The sequence below is a fragment of the Mesoplodon mirus genome (genome assembly GCF_964341445.2).
Source record: "Mesoplodon mirus genome assembly, chromosome: 4".
NCBI classification, from domain to species: Eukaryota; Metazoa; Chordata; class Mammalia; order Artiodactyla; family Ziphiidae; genus Mesoplodon; species Mesoplodon mirus.
The window spans coordinates 31,128,833-31,147,706 of record NC_138979.1 but is presented as its reverse complement, the minus strand read 5'-3'; the positions used below and the strand labels follow the sequence as shown (position 1 = coordinate 31,147,706).

Sequence of the window (18,874 nt, the reverse complement as noted above, 5' to 3'; positions counted from 1 at the left end):
CTATCAAAGCCATTAGCTACAATTTCTCATTATAGATGAGAAACAACACTCATCATTACGTCACATCAATGTTTTTCAAAGAAAAAGTTGTTTTTTCACGAAGTCCTAAATTCTCTATACTTTTTCTGTAAAAGGATGAGCTGAAATTTTAAGGGTTTATCTTCGAACAATTAAGTTGCTTGTCTCTGTGATAGATAATTACGTAATAGGCTCTGGTAGCTGCTGATACAAGAGAAGTAGTTTGTTTACATTTATCATGTACTTGTCTGAAGGCCTCCCCCTCCCCCCAAAATGCCGGTATCCCCAATTCCTGTGGGCTCCACCTCACTTTACTGCACCCTTTAAGTGAAATAGGACACTTTCATCATCACTTCGATGTAGAGGAGGTAAGAGCAGGCCATAATGATCAACTGAAGCTATCAAGGTTAGGTGGGTAAAGTGCCTAAATGCAGAAGCAGAATTCAGGCAGGCCTGAGCGTGGGCATGCCAGGGACAGTGGGCCTGGAAATCTCACCTTCCCTAGGAATTATACCTGGTCGCTGGAAAGGAAGGTCTCAGGGCTGCAGTTGGTCAGCACACAGGCAGGCGTGCCTCCAGAGCCTCCAGAAAAGCGAACAGGAGCCATTACGCATATGGCCCCTGTGGGGAAGGTAAAAGGAGTTCTCCCAGGACCGGAGGGTCCTCACCTCATCAGGCAAACTTCTCAGCAGAGGGTGTGGTCCTGCGGGCTGGAAGGCAGCCCTGTCATAGCCGCCTCTGCATCTTTCCTGCGGCCCACCATCTCTCCCTCCATCACTGTCACCCCAAAGCCAGCTCTGCAAGGGCGAAGTGCTCGCATGTGGTTTGAACTCATCAACAAATATGGAAATAATACAGAGTCGTCTTAAGAACCCATCACCAGCTTTATTATATTTTCCTGACTGCAATAAGACCATAGGATACGCTACTTTTTGAACTTTGCAAGATTCAAATTCAAACTTATCCAACAGAAGACTGAAATCTGAAGCAAAAAAAAGTTCTCCCTCACATACTCAAATTATGTAGACTACATAATGTTCAAAGTCTGTTTTCTTTTGAACTCATCTTTCAAAATGAATCAGGGACACAGAAAAGTTCCAAAGGTTTCATCCTGTGGGGTTTGCAGGATAGGAGGTGAGGGGGTGGCCAAACTAAGGGATGAGAAAATACAAAGAAACCATTTGGCTTGAAGGAGAAGGCTAGCATTGATATCTATCATTCAGTTGGGTGTGCTAATAGAAAATTTAGATTTCAATCGATTGTCAAAGATGAAAATATAACTATTAGGAGAATGGAGATGCACAGGAGAAGGGGTTTGGGGAATGGAATAAAAATCAAAATGGGCAGAAGATCTAAATAGACATTTCTTCAAAGAAGACATACAGATGGCCAAAAAGCACATGAAAAGATGCTCAACATCACTAATTATTAGAGAAATTAAAATCCAAACCACAATGAGGTACCACCTCACACCGCTCAGAATGGCCATCGTTAAAAAGTCTACAAATAACAAATGCTGGAGAGGGTGTGGAGAAAAGGGAACCCTCTTGCACTGTTGGTGGGAATGCAAACTGCTACAGCCACTATGGAGAACAGTATGGAGGTTTCTTAAAAAACTAAAAATAGAATTAGCATATGATCCAGCAATCCCACTCCTGCACATATACCCAGAGGAAACTATAATTCGAAAAGATACATGCACCCCAATGTTCACTGCAGCACTATTTACAATAGCCAAGACATGGAAGCAACCTATATGTCCATCACCAGAGGAGAGGATAAAGAAGATGTGGTACATATATACAATGGAATATCACTCAGCCATAAAAAAGAATAAAATAATGCCATTTGCAGCAACATGGATGGACCTAGAGATTATCATATTAAGTGAAGTGAGTCAGACACAGAAAGGCAAATATACGATATCGCTTATATGTGGAATCTAAACAAAGGGTACAAATGAACTTATTTACAAAACAGAAGTAAAGCCACGGATGTAGAAAACAAACTTATGGTTACCAGGGGATATGGTTACCAGGGGATAAGGGGAAGAAGGATAAATTAGGAGATTGGGATTGACATATACACACTACTACATATAAAATAGGTAATAAGAACCTGCTGTATAGCACAGGGAACTCTACTCAATACACTGTGATGGTCTATATGGGAAAAGAATCTAAAAAAAAAAGAGTGCATATATGTATATGTATAACTTTGCTGTATACCTGAAACTAACACAACATTGTAAATCAACTATACTCCAATAAAAAAATTTTTTAAAAAGCAGCTTGAAAAGAGATATGTGTGCACCCGTGTTCACAGCAGCATTATTCACAATAAGCCAAAAGGTGGAAGCAACCGAAGTGTCCATCAACAGAAAAACGGAAAAACAAAATATGGTCTATCCATGCAACGGAATATTATTCAGCCTTCAAAAGGAAGAAAATCCTGATGCGTACTACCACATGGATGAATCTTGAATATATTATGCAAAGTGAAATAAGCCAATCACAAAGGAAATACAACTGTATGATTCCATTATGCAAGTTGCCTGAAATAGCCAAATTTACACAGACAGGAAGTAGAAAGGTGGCTGCCAGGGGCTGGAGGTAGGGAAATGAGGAGTCAGTGTTTAATGGGGACAGAGGTTCAGTTTTGCAAAAGTTCTGGAGAGGATGGTGGTGACGGTTGCACAATCGTATCAATGTTCTTAATGCCACAGACCTGTATGCTTAAAATGGTTAAAATCATAAATTTTATGTTATGTGTATTTTACCACAATTTTAAAAATACATATTTTTTAAAAAATTAATTTTATCAATCCAGCAAAAAGAAAACTGAAAACAGTAAAGTATAATAATAAAGTCAAAAGGAATGACTAAATCTATCACACATCTTAATAAATGGGAATGGCCTAAATTCCCTGAGCTATCTAACTTAGAAAGAACAAATCTTTCCTATGCTAGTCCACAGAAAAATACGGAAAGCTCACCAATTTATGTTACAAAGCCAGCACAACATAACAAGGTTTAATAAAGATAGTGTATGCTTGTGTACATGTGTGAACGCACAAACTCCAGACCAATTTTGTATGTGGCTATAGAAGCAAACATCTTAATATTACAGCACATGGATTCTAACAATATGTTAAAAGAATAAGTGATAAGGATGATTCCAGAAAGCCAAGGATAATTCAACATTAGGAAATCTATCAACATACTTCAGTACGTCAATTACTGAAAGAGAAAAACCAAGAGATTACATAAATAGATGACACCTGAAAAATTCAGCAGTCATTCCTTGTAAGAATTCTAAACAGGAAACTACCTAAGTTTGACTTTTAAATTCCTAATTTGGATACTGGACTAGAGAGCAGGTGAGGGAAATATTTATAAAGAACATTCTGGGGACCACTGGAATACGGACTGTCGACAGTGTTGTATCGATGTTAATTTCCTCATTTTTATGGTGGCTTCATGTTTATGTGATGCCTATTTAGGAAATACACACTGGAGTATTTAGGGGCAAAGGGGCATGCAATGTTCTCTCCAGTGATTCAGAAAATATATGTAGATGGAGGTATCAATCAATCAACCAACTGATTGTTCAGGGGGTTTGGGGGTCTGGAAACAACAAAATGAAAGGGGCAAAATGTTAATAATTGGTGAATCTGGGTTAAGGATATATGGCATTTTTTGTACTTTTTTGCAACTTTTCTCCAAGTTTGAAATTACAGCAAAATTTAAGTCATCAAAATTACCTACCTATTAAGAAATAAAAGCAATGAAACTAAAGCTTTTCCCAGTAAACTCAAGAGCAAGACATGAATGCTTCCTTTCACAGTATCATTCAAACTGAAGATTCCGATTAATGCAATAAGGAAAGGAGTAAGCAGCATATGACAAATATTGAGATATGAAAACACTGAATATAAAGAAACAATTATTTATAGATGATATGGATGTAGAAATGGAAAGCACAACACATTTACTTTAAAAAGTAGAATAAATAATTTCAAAATAAGAGAGAAATAAAAGTCAACAGTTTCTCTGTATAGGAGCAGTTAAGTCCTGGAGAAGGGGAAATTTCAAAGACAACATAAACCAACACCACAAAAGCTTGGAGCACATTTGACAAGAAAGGTGCAGCAGCCATAGGACAGAGGGCTAGAACACTTCACCTGCTCAAATATTTAACATTCATATTAAAAACGTTAATCACTGAAGCAAAATACAAAGATACAACATTACATTGTATCATGAATAAGCAAGAATATATGAATCCTACCTTGCCTGGTACCAAGAGTGAGGCCTCAGACATAGAGAACAGACCTGTGGTTGCCAACGGGGAGGGGGATAGGGGAGGGAAGGATTGGGAGTTTGGGGTTAGCAGATGCAAACTACTATACATAGGATGGATAAGCAACAAGGTTCTACTGTATATATAGCACAGGGAACTATATTCAATATTCTGTAATAAACCAAAATGAAAAAGAATGTGTATATGTGTAAAACTGAATCACTTTGCTGTACAGCAGAAATTAACACAACACTGTAAGTCAGCTACACTTCAATTTAAAAAGAGAGAGAGAGAGAGGCCTGCTTTCTTTTTATTTGAATTTGCCCTGTATATCTTTTCCAGTCCTTTTATTTTTAGCCTTTCTAAATCTCTTCATTTTAACTCTATCTCCAGATCTTGCTTTGTTAAGTCAACCTGAAAAACTTTTTAAACTAGGTGAGTTAAGCCCATTTATATAATGTTAGTACAGTCTGGATGTGTGGCATCAGCTTTGCAGATTTTTAGCCTTATATTTAAAACACTGACGCACAAACTCAGTCTTTTCGTCCGTGGGCTGCAGTCTGCTTGCTTCTCTCTCTGTGTTTCTGTAGATACGTAGGAAGGATTTGGTTCTAGTTGCTCCTTTTATATTACTACCTTATATAACTCCCTTAGCACCCTCCACTTTTAGACATTATTACCTCCCTCCTATGAGCAATAATGTAATTAGCTAGTAATTGCTTCTTCATCTCCCCCCCACCATCTCCCCCTCCCCCCACCCGCCACCCGCTCTTCCTAAAGCATCCATTTTAGCCACTAGTATTCAATCTGCTGTTAATCTGTATGGTCTTCAATAAACTTAACCTTCCAATTCTTGCTTTGTCAGTTTCGAGAGACATTTTTCCATCCTAGCTCACCCCAATGTGCCAATTAAGGAGCTGATTCTACTTCTCCCTCATCTCCTCCCATTTATTTTTCTAGCTGTAGGGTTCCACATAACCCGAACGTCTAATGCTATGTATTAGTCTGCCTCCCTTATTGCTATCTTTGAGTTTTAGTTCTACAGTGAAACCTAGTCATTGTTCATCACTAGACCTTATGAAAAGCTTCACCATCATTGAACAATTTTCTGAAGCTCACTCTCTAGTAAACAATGAAAGGGCTCACGAGGGCGAACAGTCCCAGAGTTCTTGCAAATTCAAAACTCTATCTCTGTTTCTGCTTTGTAAATAAGTTCATTTGTATCATTTTTTTTATTTCACCTAGAAGTGATATCATGATATTTGTCTTTCTCTGTCTGACTTCACTTAAAGAATCTGGAAAAGAATGGATACATGTATATGTATAACTGAATCACTTTGCTGTACACCTGAAACTCACACAACCCTGTAAATCAACTACTCCAATACAAAATAAAAAATTAAATTTAATGAAACAAAACTCTATGTCTCTGGCCTTTACATTTAAAGGACAATTCTCTGAAGACAGGATGCTTGGCTCACAAAGGAAGCAGATTAAAAGCACTGAGGTTTTGTCCCAGGTGGAGGAAGCACACACCACCCTGTGTCTCCCACTGATTGCAGCCGTGGACCTGATGGGATGCAGAGAATAGACCACTGGGAAACTCAGAGCAAAACAGCAGGCAGATGGGTGGAGAGGGATGGAACTCCAGTTACCACCACAGTGGCAGAGGGTTGTCATTGCTCCCTCTTGAGCATGCATCCCCCAGCCAAAATGCAACACAGCCCGAAACCCACAATTGAGCATGCGGGCAGAAAGACAGGGCCCGGGAGAAGCCCCCGAGCTCTGGCTCAAGGATTTGGAAATCGGCTCCCTAATGCCCTAAGAGAGTGAGCAAATCCCCAGTGTTTTTGCTTCTGGGTTTCTCACTCTTCTCTCTGCAGCACTCTCACACCCCAGCACCCAAGCAACACCACAGCAGAAATAGGAGCTAGCAACGCACAGAAGACTCTTCCCCTTTGCTTGCTCCAGAGGAGGGGCTTGGTCCCAAGAGGGCAGGACAAAGCCTTGTTGCTGGTTCTCTCACTTTGTCCCCCCACTGCACGGCCCCTAAGCAAGAAAAGGTAAAGCCCTAGCATTCTTTTGTTTATGTTTATTTTTATTTCCATTATTCCAGGATGTGGGTCAAAAAAATCTTGCTGTGATTTACGTCAGAGTGTTCTTCCTATGTTTTCCTCTGAGAGGTTTTTTCGGGGTTTTTTTGCGGTACGCGGGCCTCTCACTGTTGTGGCCTCTTCCATTGCGGAGCACAGGCTCCGGACGCGCAGGCTCAGCGGCCATGGCTTACGGCCCCAGCCGCTCCGCGGCATGTGGGATCTTCCCGGACCGGGGCACGAACCCGTGTCCCCTGCATCGGCAGGTGGACTCTCAATCACTGCGCCACCAGGGAAGCCCCTTCCTCTAAAAGTTTTATAGTGTCCGGTCTTACAAAAGGGACCTAATGAAACTTAAAACCTTTTGCACAGCAAAGAAAACCATAAACAAGACAAAAATACAACCCTCAGAATGGGAGAAAATATTTGCAAATGAATCAACAGACAAAGGATTAATCTCCAAAATATAAAAACAGCTCATGCAGCTCAATAACAAAAAACAAACAACCCAATCAAAAAAATAGAAGACTGAAACAGACATTTCTCCAAAGAAGACATACAGATGGCCAAGAGGCACATGAAGAGATGCTCAACATCACTAATAATTAGAGAAATGCAAATCAAAACTACAATGAGGTATCACCTCACACCAGTCAGAATGTCAATCATCAAAAAATCTACAAACAATAAATGCTGGAGAGGGTGTGGAGAAAAGGGAACCCTCTTGCACTGTTGGTGGGAATGTAAATTGATACAGCCACTGTGGAGAACAGTACGGAAGTTCCTTAAAAAACTAAAAATAGAATTACCATATGACCCAGCAATCCCACTCCTGAGCATATATCCAGAGAAAACCATAATTCAAAAAGACACATGCACCCCAATGTTCATTGCAGCACAATTTACAACAGCCAGGATATGGAAGCACTAAATGCCCATTGACAGACTAATGGATAAAGAAGATGTGGTACATATATACAATGGAATATTACTGAGCCATAAAAAGGAACGAAATTGGGTCATTTGTAGAGACGTGGATGGACCTAGAGACTGTCAAACAGAGTGAAGTGAGTCAGAAAGAGAAAAACAAATATCGTATATTAACGCATCTATGTGGAATCTAGAAAAAGCATACAGGTGAACCCGTTTGCAAGGCAGAAATAGAGACACAGATGTAGAGAACAAATGTATGGACACCAAGGGGGGAAAGGAGGGGGTGGGATGAATTGGGAGATTAGGATTGACATATATACACTAATATGTATAAAATAGATAACTGATGAGAAGCTGCTGTATAGCACAGGGAACTCCACTTCGCTGTACAGCAGAAGCTAACACAACAGTGTAAAACAACTATACCCCAATAAAAAAAAAAAAGTCATGCATTACTCCTAAAAAAAATTTTTTTTAAACAAACTTAACATTTACTTGAAAAAAAAAAGCCCTAGCATTCTTGGAGGACTGGATAAGAGAAGCCCCAGGGCAACAGAAAACATCAGGAAGATCACAGAGGGAGGAACTGCGGCAAGTGTTCCCTGAAATTTGTTTATGAACTAGGGGGCTCATCCCTGAGGCGAAGACACGACCCTAAACAGAATCCTTTCTTGTTTTTTTAATTTTTATTGGAGTAGAGTTGATTTACAGTGTTGTGTTAGTTTCAGGTGTACAACAAAGTGAATCAGTTATACATAGACATATATCCACTCTGTTTTAGATTCTTTTCCCACATAGGCCATTACAGAATATTGAGTAGAGTTCCCTGTGCTGTACAGAACTACAGGATAGATCACCACCCCAGAACCACACTGGCCACTGGCCACTGTATGTGCAGGACAGGCTGAAAAGTACTGCAAAGACTTTGAAAACTGGACTGACATCAGAATGACAATCCACAGAAGGCTGGGCTCAACATGGTCTAAATCAGAGAGAATGGATAGCCTGCTAACACAAAAACAGCAACATTCTTTTTTAAAAAATTTTATTGAAATATAGTTGATTTACAATGTTGTGTTAATTTCTACTGTACAGCAAAGTGATTCAGTTATACATATATAAATATATATTCTTTTTCAGATTCTTTTCCATTATGGTTTATCACAGGATATTGAATATAGTTCCCTGTGCTATACAGTAGGACCTTGTTGTTTATCTATTCTATATATAATAGTTTACATCTGCTAATCCCAAACTCCCAATCCATCTCTCCCCCATGCCCCCTCTCCCTTGGCAACCACAAGTCTGTTCTCTATGTCTCTGAGTCTGTTTCATAGATAAGTTCATTTGTGTCATAAAAAATAGCAACATTCTTAATTGCATTTAAACAATGTACAGAGACTCACAACATAATATTCCAAATGTCCAGGATATAATCCAAAGTTACTCAGCCTACAAAGAATCAGGACTGTCAACTCCCAGGGGAAAACACAATCAATGATAGATCTTGGAATGATCAAAGACTCTAAAGCAGTGATGATAAAATGTTCCAGTAAATAAGAGCGAACATTTTGGGAATGAATGAAAAGCTACAAAAACTAAAAGAAAAAAGAAAACGAGTTGATATGAAAGGAAACCCATGGAAAGTTTTAAAACTGAAAAACAGAATAACCAAAGTAAAAAATTCACTGGGTGAGTTTAATAGCAGAATGGAGACGAAAGGAGAAAAAGTCAGTCAACTCACACGGGAGCAACAATTTAAATTACCATCGACTGCTCATCAGAGAATACAGAAGACAGAAGGAATTGAAAGAACATCTTGCATCTCCATTCTGCTTTTCATTCATTTCCAAGAACGTATAACTTGAGTGTGGCCATGGGGATAAACCGGATGGACCCAGGTTCAGGGTCATCCTATAGAATAATAAGGCTTATACTCTTTAAGACCATGGAAAACACAAAACACAAAGGAAGACTGAAGAGCGCAAAGAGAAATGAGACACACGTATATTCCTGGATAGGATCCTGGGCCAGAAAGTGGAAAGGAACACTATTTGGACAGTTGGTGAAATTGCAGTGGAGTCTATGAATCGGGTGACAGTGTTCTTTCAATGTTGATTTCCTAGTCTGGAGGAGTTTGGGCTGGTAATACAGAACAGTATCCTCGAGTGGGGGTGATACTCTCAAATTATTAGGGGTGATGGGGCATCACGTCTGCAGCCTGCTCCCAAAAAGGTCAAGAAAAAAACTAATGATAATGGATTTTTTCCCCCCACTGAGGAAGAGAGACAGGGTGCACAAGTGCAAGCCATGGGGCAAATACAGTAAAACGGTTACAATCAGGGAACTTAACTGAAGGGATACAGCACAGGAGTTCTCAGTTCTGTTCTATAACTTTTCTACAAGTTGGAAATTTCAACTTTTTCTCCCCAAAATTTACTTTTTAAAATATTGCTTTGCGGGCCTCCCTGGTGGCGCAGTGGTTGAGAGTCCGCCTGCCGATGCAGGGGATGCGGGTTCGTGCCCCGGTCTGGGAGGATCCCATATGCCGCGGAGCGGCTGGGCCCGTGAGCCATGGCCGCTGGGCCTGCGCGTCCGGAGCCTGTGCTCCGCAACGGGAGAGGCCACAACAGTGAGAGGCCCGCATACCGCAAAAAGAAAAAAAAAATAAAATAAAATATTGCTTTGGGCTTCCCTGGTGGCACAGTGGTTGAGAATCTGCCTGCTAATGCAGGGGACACGGGTTTGAGCCCTGGTCTGGGAGGATCCCACATGCCGCGGAGCAACTAGGCCCATGAGCCACAACTACTGAGCCTGCGCGTCTGGAGCCTGTGCTCCTCAACAAGAGAGGCCGCGATAGTGAGAGGCCCGCGCCGCGATGAAGAGTGGCCCCTGCTTGCCACAACTAGAGAAAGCCCTCACACAGAAACGAAGACCCAACACAGCAATAATTAATTAATTAACTCCTACCCCCAACATCTTAAAAAATAATAATAATAATAAAATAATGCTTCACCTTTTCTAGCAAAGAATTTATTTGGCTATGAGAATTCCAATGCACAATACAAATGACTAGGACTTTTTATCTGGATGCCCAAAGGATTTTTTCCTTATCTTTAACATTCATTATTTTACAGGGATATATCTCAATGTTGATTATTCTGCATTGATTTTTCCCCCCCCCAGTTACATGGTAGACACTTTCAAGTCTTCTTTTATTTTTAGGAGAGTTTTCTTGCATTATAGTTCTAAATATTTATTTTATTCCATTGCTTTATTCTTCCTGTTTTAGACACTCTAATTGTGTATATATATATATATACATATATATATATGTATATATATATATCAGATCTCTTTTGCCTGTCTCCTATACTTTCTAATTCACTCTATCCCTTTCTTTATTGGCTACTGTTTTCATTTTTCTCCTTTTCATCCTGTATTTTTACTCCTGTGCTGTCTATGGAAACCATTTGCTCTTGTGTTCCTTCTGGACACAGTTTAGTCTTCCTTCCTAAAATTCATTTTTTCCTAATTCTTTCCTGACATCAATCTGTTCTCATTTCATAATTTTCTGTTATCTAGCCATATCCTTTGTCGTTTCTAAATTTCTGCTGGATGTTACTCTTTCAAATTGTTTTTTCTTTTAGCTTATCTTGAAATATTAGTTTATGATTTTTCTGGTGTGCTCTCATTTTCTGTAGCACCATTATGTTCATTTTCATCATTTTCCTTTGAATCAATTTTGCATAAAGTTACCTAATGTTCCATTTTTTGTTCCCCATGTATGAATGAGGTGGATTTTCCTGATGTGAGAAGAGAAAGCTCCTAAAGAAGAGAGGATGGGCTAGGACAGCTTTCCGAGCCGGGCTCTATGGATCTGTAAAGAACTCAAGTGTGAGATCTCTATGTATCCACTTACTTGCTTCTCAGAGTTAAATCCAGAACCCTCATAACTCACTCCCACCCTGGCCCTTTGCTCCAGCTCTAGACCCCTGAAGTCCTTAATTTCCAAGACCACACTCTCTGCTCGGGGTCTTCTCCTTTGCTGCTGGAGCAGTTTCTGAGATCTCTTTCCCCCGACCTGCACCGTCTGAACCTCCCCTGCCTTGCCGTCTGTGTTCCCGTCCTGCTCAGTTTGGTTTATGTTTCCAGTCATTCAGCTCAGGGTAAGGCTCTGACCTTCTAGGAGGAAAGACTCACTGTGCATTTCTCGGATGCTCCCAGGCTTGTGCTCCATGTCCCTGCACGGCTACTGTTCTCACCCACAACCAGAAGCCCCAGAGCACCTCTCCAGCGCCCACCCACTTTGCCGGTTGAGTAACTCGTGGTGATTTTGGTTCCCACAGCCTGTCAACAGCTCCCGTTCACTGCCCACCACCCACGCCCCGCCTCCCCTGCTGTTCATCTGCAGCTCCGGCTGCTGCTGGTAGACTGGCTACATCGTCTATGTCCTGACCTGTGGGCGTCTCCCATCTTTCATCAACCTGTCCTCACTCATCTTTTTCCAGGATGATCTTAGAAACTGGTTTACTTTTCAAAAGCAGTTTAGGGGAGACTGAAAATCTGTCCCCATGAATGCATCCCCATAAAAGATTTTTCTGAAAGGTATAAAGACAAAGGACAAAGAAATGAAGACGCAAACCATGTTCCTGAATTGGAAGTTTTCATATGATAAAACTGTCAGTACTTCCAAAATTGATCCATCAATGTAATGCAATTGCAATCCAAATCCTAAAAGGGTTGGGCTTCCCTGGTGGCGCAGTGGTTAAGAATCCGCCTGCTAATGCAGGGGACATGGGTTCAAGCCCTGGTCCGGGAAGATCCCACATGCCGCGGAGCAACTAAGCCCGTGTGCCACAACTACTGAGCCTGCTCTCTAGAGCCCGCAAGCCACAACTACTGAGCCCACAACGCCACAACTACTGAGCCTGCGCTCTAGAGCCTGCAAGCCACAACTACTGAGCCCGTGTGCCACAACTACTGAGCCCACGCTCCTAGAGCCTGTGGTCCGCAACAAGAGAAGCCACCGCAATAAGAAGCCCGTGCACCTCGCTAGCCACAACTAGAGAAAGCCCGTGCGCAACAACGGAGACCCAATGCAGCCAAAAAATAAAATAAATAAATTAAAAAATAATCCTAAGAGAGTATTACTGGAAACTACTAATTTATGAGTAATAAACACAGATATTTTAAAGTTAATACAGAAGAAGAGTCAAGGCACTTTTGAAAAAGAAAACAGTATGGAGGGACCTGCCTGACCAAATAGCAAAACTCACCAGGATGTTGCCTTAATCAAAAGTATGTGGTATTGACCCTAAAACAATGAAGAGAGTAAAGTTGTCATGGGATGTGACGTACAGCATGGCGACTATAGTTAACAACAATCCTGTACTGCATATTTCAAAGCTGCTAAGAGACTAAATTCTAAAAGTTCTCATCCCAAGAAAAAAGAATTTTGTCAACTACGATATATATAGTGATGAATATGTAAGTAGACTTATTGCATAAGTAGACTTATTGTGGTGATCATTTTGCAATACATACAAGTATCAGATCATTATGTTGTATGCTTGAAACCAGTATAATATTCTGTGTCAATTACATCTCAATGAAAAATAAATAAAAGAGAGTAAAACTGAATAGAATCCAAAACATAAGCATAGGTACATAGGAACTTTGTCTGCAAGCAAATAAAGGTAGGCCCTTTTTTCATACCATATGCAAAACAAATTCTGGATGATGTAAAATTTGAATGTAAAAAATAAAATAAACACATTAGAAGGAAATGTAAAGGAACACAAATGTAAATGTAAAGGAACACAAACATTCCTTTACTAAGAAAACAGCCCACACACTGCAGAAGAGAAAACTAACAGATTTGACTACATAAAAAGTTTTAAAATTTTATATATGGTAAAAGACACCAAAAATTAAGCCACATGAGAAATGAAAAACTGCAAGAAAACATTTGCAACATATGAGAGAAATAACCATGGAAAGTCAGATCAAGTGAAAACGATGAAATATTTTTTTCTTCATCAGAGGAATAAAATGTTAAGGAATGCTAACAGCCTGGGCTGGTAAGAGGGTGGCAAAAGGGCACCCTTGTGTCATGCTTCTGTGGGCAGGGATGACTGCAACCTTTTGTGGAATTAATCTGGCAATATCTAATGAAATTCCAAATTTGAATACCCTCTGACTAGCCATTCCACTTTGGGGAATTTATGCTCAGAAAACAAGCACTGGTCTCTAAGGCTAGATAAGCAGCATTGCTTATAGAGACACTGAACTGACACAGAGTATTCTCAGCAGGAGAAGAACTGAATAAATTATAAAAATTCATACTATGGACCCTTATGCAGTCATTAAAAATAATGGGAATAATAAGAATAATAAATTATGGCTGGGAATATTTATTATACACGAAATAAAAGAAAAAAAAGAAGTCACGGAGTAAGGTGTGTGGTATGACCTCTTGTAAAAATTATTTAAAAGAAAAGAAACATATTCCACACATATACATAAATCCTAATATTTTTGTGATTGTAAAGGAAAGTATGGAAAGGTCACATGAAACAACACCATCAATGCAGGTTACCTATGGGTACAGAATTGGGATGGAAGAAGGCACTGTCGTCATTTTCTTTATACCCTTCTGTGTTTTCTGTTATTGCAACGAGCATCTGTTGCTTTTGGAGTACAGTGTTGCTTTTAAAGAGAAAAAAATACATACACACACGTGCATAAACAGTCAGCTCCTAAGGGCTATGTCTGGCTATGTCTTTATCAACACGTGTAACTGGCAATGTGGATAATTCACAGGGTACTTATTTGTCGCTGATGTCCTGGGCATGAAGAAAACTTCCAAGAAAAATAATGAGGCTGCCTCTATCAAAGGATACCTACTCAAGACCTCCACTAGTGCCAGAGGCAGCACTGTAGATTTCCTTCCCCTCCCCTTTAATTCCATTTTTAATATTTTTTTATTACATATACTAAACTGCTTAGTCTATTCTATGATATAAGGTTCACTTAAAAAAAAAAACCGAATTCGATGATCATTTAAAAAAACACACACAGCCCTGGTAGCCTTCTAAACTGTTCATATAGATCATCATCTCTCAAAACGGGCCAAGCTTTTATCCCTGGGGAAGTCAGCCCACCCCTAATTTCCAACTGTATGGCAGGGACCCAGAACAGGACCACCATTTGCAGGTGGTTCTCAAGTCACTGAAACAGCAGCTGCTCCCTGACCAGACCTGCCGCCCCTTCCCGTTTCCAACCTTGCCAAGGACCCCCCAGCCCTGTCCCCAATCCTCAGACTTCCTCAATTTCCCTAATTTCATGTCTCCCCAAAGTGCTCTTGAATCATCACCTTTCTACACATATTTTGTGCTTTTCCTAAGAAACAGAGGTGTGTCCTCCCTGTGGAGGCTCTACCTTTGGCCCTTTACAGCCTGCTCTATTCCACCACCCCACCCCCCATCAGCCTCTGCCTGGGGGGCAATTAAGTCTAATGGCTAGGACTGTGGCCTCACAAGTCAGAGCAACTAAGTGCAAACCTGCGTCTTTATTCCTGTCCTGCTCCTAGGTTCATCAGAACCATTTTTTTTTAGATTCCATATATGTGTGTTAGCATACAGTATTTGTTTTTCTCTTTCTGACATACTTCACTCTGTATGACAGACTCTAGGTCCATCCACCTCAGGGAGATCAGCTCTGTGCTTTTTAACCCCCAGAGGGGTGGGATAGGGAGGGTGGGAGGGAGGCGCAAGAGGGAGGGGATATGGGGATATATGTATACATACAGCTGATTCACTTTGTTGTACAGCACAAACTAACACAACATTGTAAACTAATTATACTGGAAAAAAGATGTTAAAAAAAAAAAAGTGCAAACCTGACATTGGCCAGGTGTGACCTTGGGCAGGCATGAAGGTTAATTTTATGTATCCACTTGACTAGAGGAAGGGGTGCCCAGATAGACAGGAAAGCATTATTTGGAGGTGTGTCTGAGAGGGTGTCTCTAAAAGAGATTAGCACTGAAATCAGCAGACTGAGTAAAGAAGGTCACCTTTATCCACGCAGATGGGCCTCATCCAAGCCAGTGAGGACCTGAGTAGGACAAAAAGGCGGAACAAGGGCAGATTCACTCTCTCTGAGCTGGGACATCCATCTGCTCCTGCCCTCGGCCATCAGCACCCCTGGTCCTCAGGCTTTGGGGCCAGGCTGGGAATTACACCATGGGCCCTCCAGTTCCTGGGCCTTTGGACTTGGACTGAATTATACCAGCAGCGTGCCTGGGTCTCCAGCTTGCTCATATGTATTTATTGGTTCTGTTTTTCTGGAGAACCCTGACTAATACAGCAAGTTCCTTAATCCCTCTTCACCTCAGTGGACTCTGCAGAAGCTGCCAGGACATCTCAGGGCTTAGGCCTAGCCCTGGAGACAGCCTTAGTTCTGCTGCATCCCACTGGCTAAGGCCAGTCAGAGGTCCAGTCCAAGTTCAAGTGCAGGGAACTGTGCAAGAGGAGGGGCGCCAGGGGCCACAGACGAAATGTGCTATCACAGCACAAAAAACATTCAGCTTAACACCTGGCACACAGTATGTGCTCAATAAATGTAAGCCGTTTTCTTGGGTATTGTTTTTTCTTCGATAAAGGAGAATTATTTTTACAATGGTTATTCACCATGGACACACCACAGAGAAGGCCTAGCAACCTAGAAAGTGCTAAAGAGCCCACACCTCTTATTTCAGGAAATGCAGAGGAAACACAGGGCAGCCCTAAACCACGCAGAACAGATCTTGGTGTAAAGCCGGCCATCTTAGTCACCATTCGTAAAAGAAAACTATCCTTGCAAAGTGGTTTCCAGGTCCGGGCAGGCAGGCACACCCATGGCAAGGGGCCAGTGTTAGCGCCGAAAGCCACGCCAACATGCAGACCTGTCCCAATATCACTGGAACCAACCACCATGTCTGCAAAGGGCAGAGGTCATATGTAAAAAATGGTATATACTGTTTGGAAAGAAGTGTAAAGGTGCATGTGGCAGATTCAGTTTCAAGAAAGAAAACTAGCACATGAAACAGTGGGTGTAAAGAGGCGGGGAGTGGGAGGTGGACGGAGAGCAGAATCTACAACCTCTACAACGTAAGCAGAGAATGTTGTTCACTGTTGTCCCCAGAGCCTAGAGGCACGTCTGCACACAGCAGACACATGTGGAATTATTCTGAATCGCACGAAGTTAGGACTAATAGGTTATAGCTGTGGAAAGGAATAACCATGAATCACCCAAACTGAATCCATGGATTACCTATTTATTTAACTCTTTAGACTAAAATGCAGTGAATGTACATTTTTCACATAAACAGCTTTTCTACCGTTTTTGACGAGTGTTTTCCCTTTTAAGTTTATTATTAAAAGGCAGCTCTTTTCCCATGCCCTTTGAAAGTGCCAAAGCCACGTAGCTAGGGCTAGGTGGAGAAGCAGAGGCCCAGGGAGAAGCCAGGAAGAGAAGCTCATTTACCAGTCTGCCACCTGTAGGCCGCTCCAGCAGACACAAACTCGCGCCCACTAGACAGACCACATGGAAACAATGCATACTAAATCATGCTAAAAATTGAGCTACAGAGGAAGGGAGACTATATACAGGGGCCCATTTTAATCATGACTTCTGGGTCTTGCTTCCAAACCCCTGTCTTTGATTTGAACACTGCGAGCTATGGCCTAATTAGCCATAGCTGATGTTCTAATCAGCTCTCCAAGACTCACCCCTGGTCTGAAATAAGCTTTGAAAATTAATACCCCCATTAGGATGAACCACCATACCTGTATCGATCAGGGTGTCACAGAGTCAGTTCTGCTCAGATCTCATTTTACCAGCCGGGCATCGGACTTAGAGAACAAAGGCCATTACAAAAGAACAACAACAAAAAGCGAAGCTGGACAGAATTTTTAAATTTCAAAACTCAACAACAAATAGCAAACATTCGTTACAAAGGCTTGGTTTGGATTTCTGGAGATGGAACTTAAACACACTGGGTTTACGGTTTAAACCTATAAGATGTACTCCAGCACCAGAAACCAAATGTAGTTACAGATGTCAAGAGTTCGCAGAACAAGTGCCTCTCTTTATAAAAACTATCCGCTCTGCATCGATTATTACCGTTTCCATATGTCCGTTCTTTACTAATACAGGAAAAAACAACTTCAATCAAAAAATACCCCCCAAAATTAACTCTTGGAGACAATCATTTCCTTTAATGGGATTTCCTGGTGGCTTTGCTCCTATGGAGGTGTGTCAGCCACTGGATTCTCTAATTTGGGGGTCAAAATCCTGAAAATCGGTCACCCTCGCGGCGACGAAGCTCACTAAACACGCCCCGGACGCCGCCAGCATTCGCTCGCCCAGTCCCGCCGCCCGCTGAGCTCGCCGGTCCGTTCCCGCCAAACGCGGGACGCGCCACGTCCTGGACGCCAAGCGGGTGGGCGGCCAAAGCGGGTCCGGCCGGTTCCCGCCGCCTCGACTGACCCGCGGCCCGACGCGACGCGCCCTGCTCCCCAGTGCCCGGCCAGAGCCGCCGCGGAGGCCAGGCGCACGGAGCCGCGGCCCGGCACCAGGCTCGCACCCCTGCTCCCGCCTCGCTCAGGGCCGCCCAGCCCGCCCGGCGGGTCCCCGGCCCCCGGGAAGCAGGGGGCCCCAGGGCGCAGCCGCCCGCCCTGGAGCGTACCCGCCGCCCACCCTCACCCGAAGGCCCCTCGGGTGGTCGCGGGCGCCTGGCTTCTGCTTCCTCGAAGAAAAGTTACTCTGGGACCAGCGCGATGGGAAAGGGAAAGCCACGCTCCCAGGGCGGCGAGCGGTAAGTCGGGTCCCCGGAGTTATCCTGCCCGAGTTTTGAACGGCACCCCGGGCTGCGGCAGCTCGCCCGGGCGCTAGCGCCCCGAACTTGGCGCCCGCGGGTTGGTGGGCTCGCCCCCGCCTGCAGCCCCGTGCGCGCCCGGCGCCAACACTCACCGAGAAGCCGGCCCAGAAGGGGCAGGAGTGGCGGACGCGGGCCGAGGTGGTGAGCGCCAGCGCGGCGAAGCTGACGGCCACGATGAGGCATCCGAGCGCCATCTGCGTGGCCCCGAGCGTCAGCACGATGCGGGAGCGGCCCGGGCCCTCGCGCAGGCGGGACAGGCTGCGGGGCAGCGCGGCGGGGCGCGGCGCGCGGGGACCGCCGGCCGGAGGCATCGCGCCCGCACGCCTCTCCTGCTCCCGTCCGGCCCCGCGCGCCGCCCCTCCTCACCGAGGGTCCGAGGCAAGTTGCTTCGGCTGCAGGGTTGGCCTCCCCGCGGGCCGCGGGGGCTGCGGCGGCAGCGCGCGGGGAGCGGGCCGGGCCGGGCGGGGAGCCGGGCACCCGCAGCCCCCGCCGGTGCCCGCGCCCACGCCGCCGCCGCCGCTCAGCAGGGCCGCCCGCCGGCCGCGCCGCGCTGCGCCCTCTCCCGCCCGCCCGGCGCGCTCCCCAGCTCAGGCGCGGGAGCGAG

At 43.5% G+C, this 18,874-nt stretch overlaps 1 protein-coding gene across 1 annotated transcript in view; it reads right to left on the bottom strand.

Annotated features, from left to right (window-relative positions):
• The window catches only part of ENTREP2 (endosomal transmembrane epsin interactor 2), a gene marked incomplete at its 5' end in the record, with an annotated part of 375,715 nt that extends 357,134 nt beyond the window's left edge, over nucleotides 1-18,581 (bottom strand). The window contains one exon of the mRNA XM_082618313.1: nucleotides 18,363-18,581. Coding sequence (XP_082474439.1) covers nucleotides 18,363-18,581 — 219 coding nt within the window. The remainder of the gene's footprint in view (nucleotides 1-18,362) is intronic.
• Between the last annotated feature and the right edge of the window lie 293 nt (nucleotides 18,582-18,874).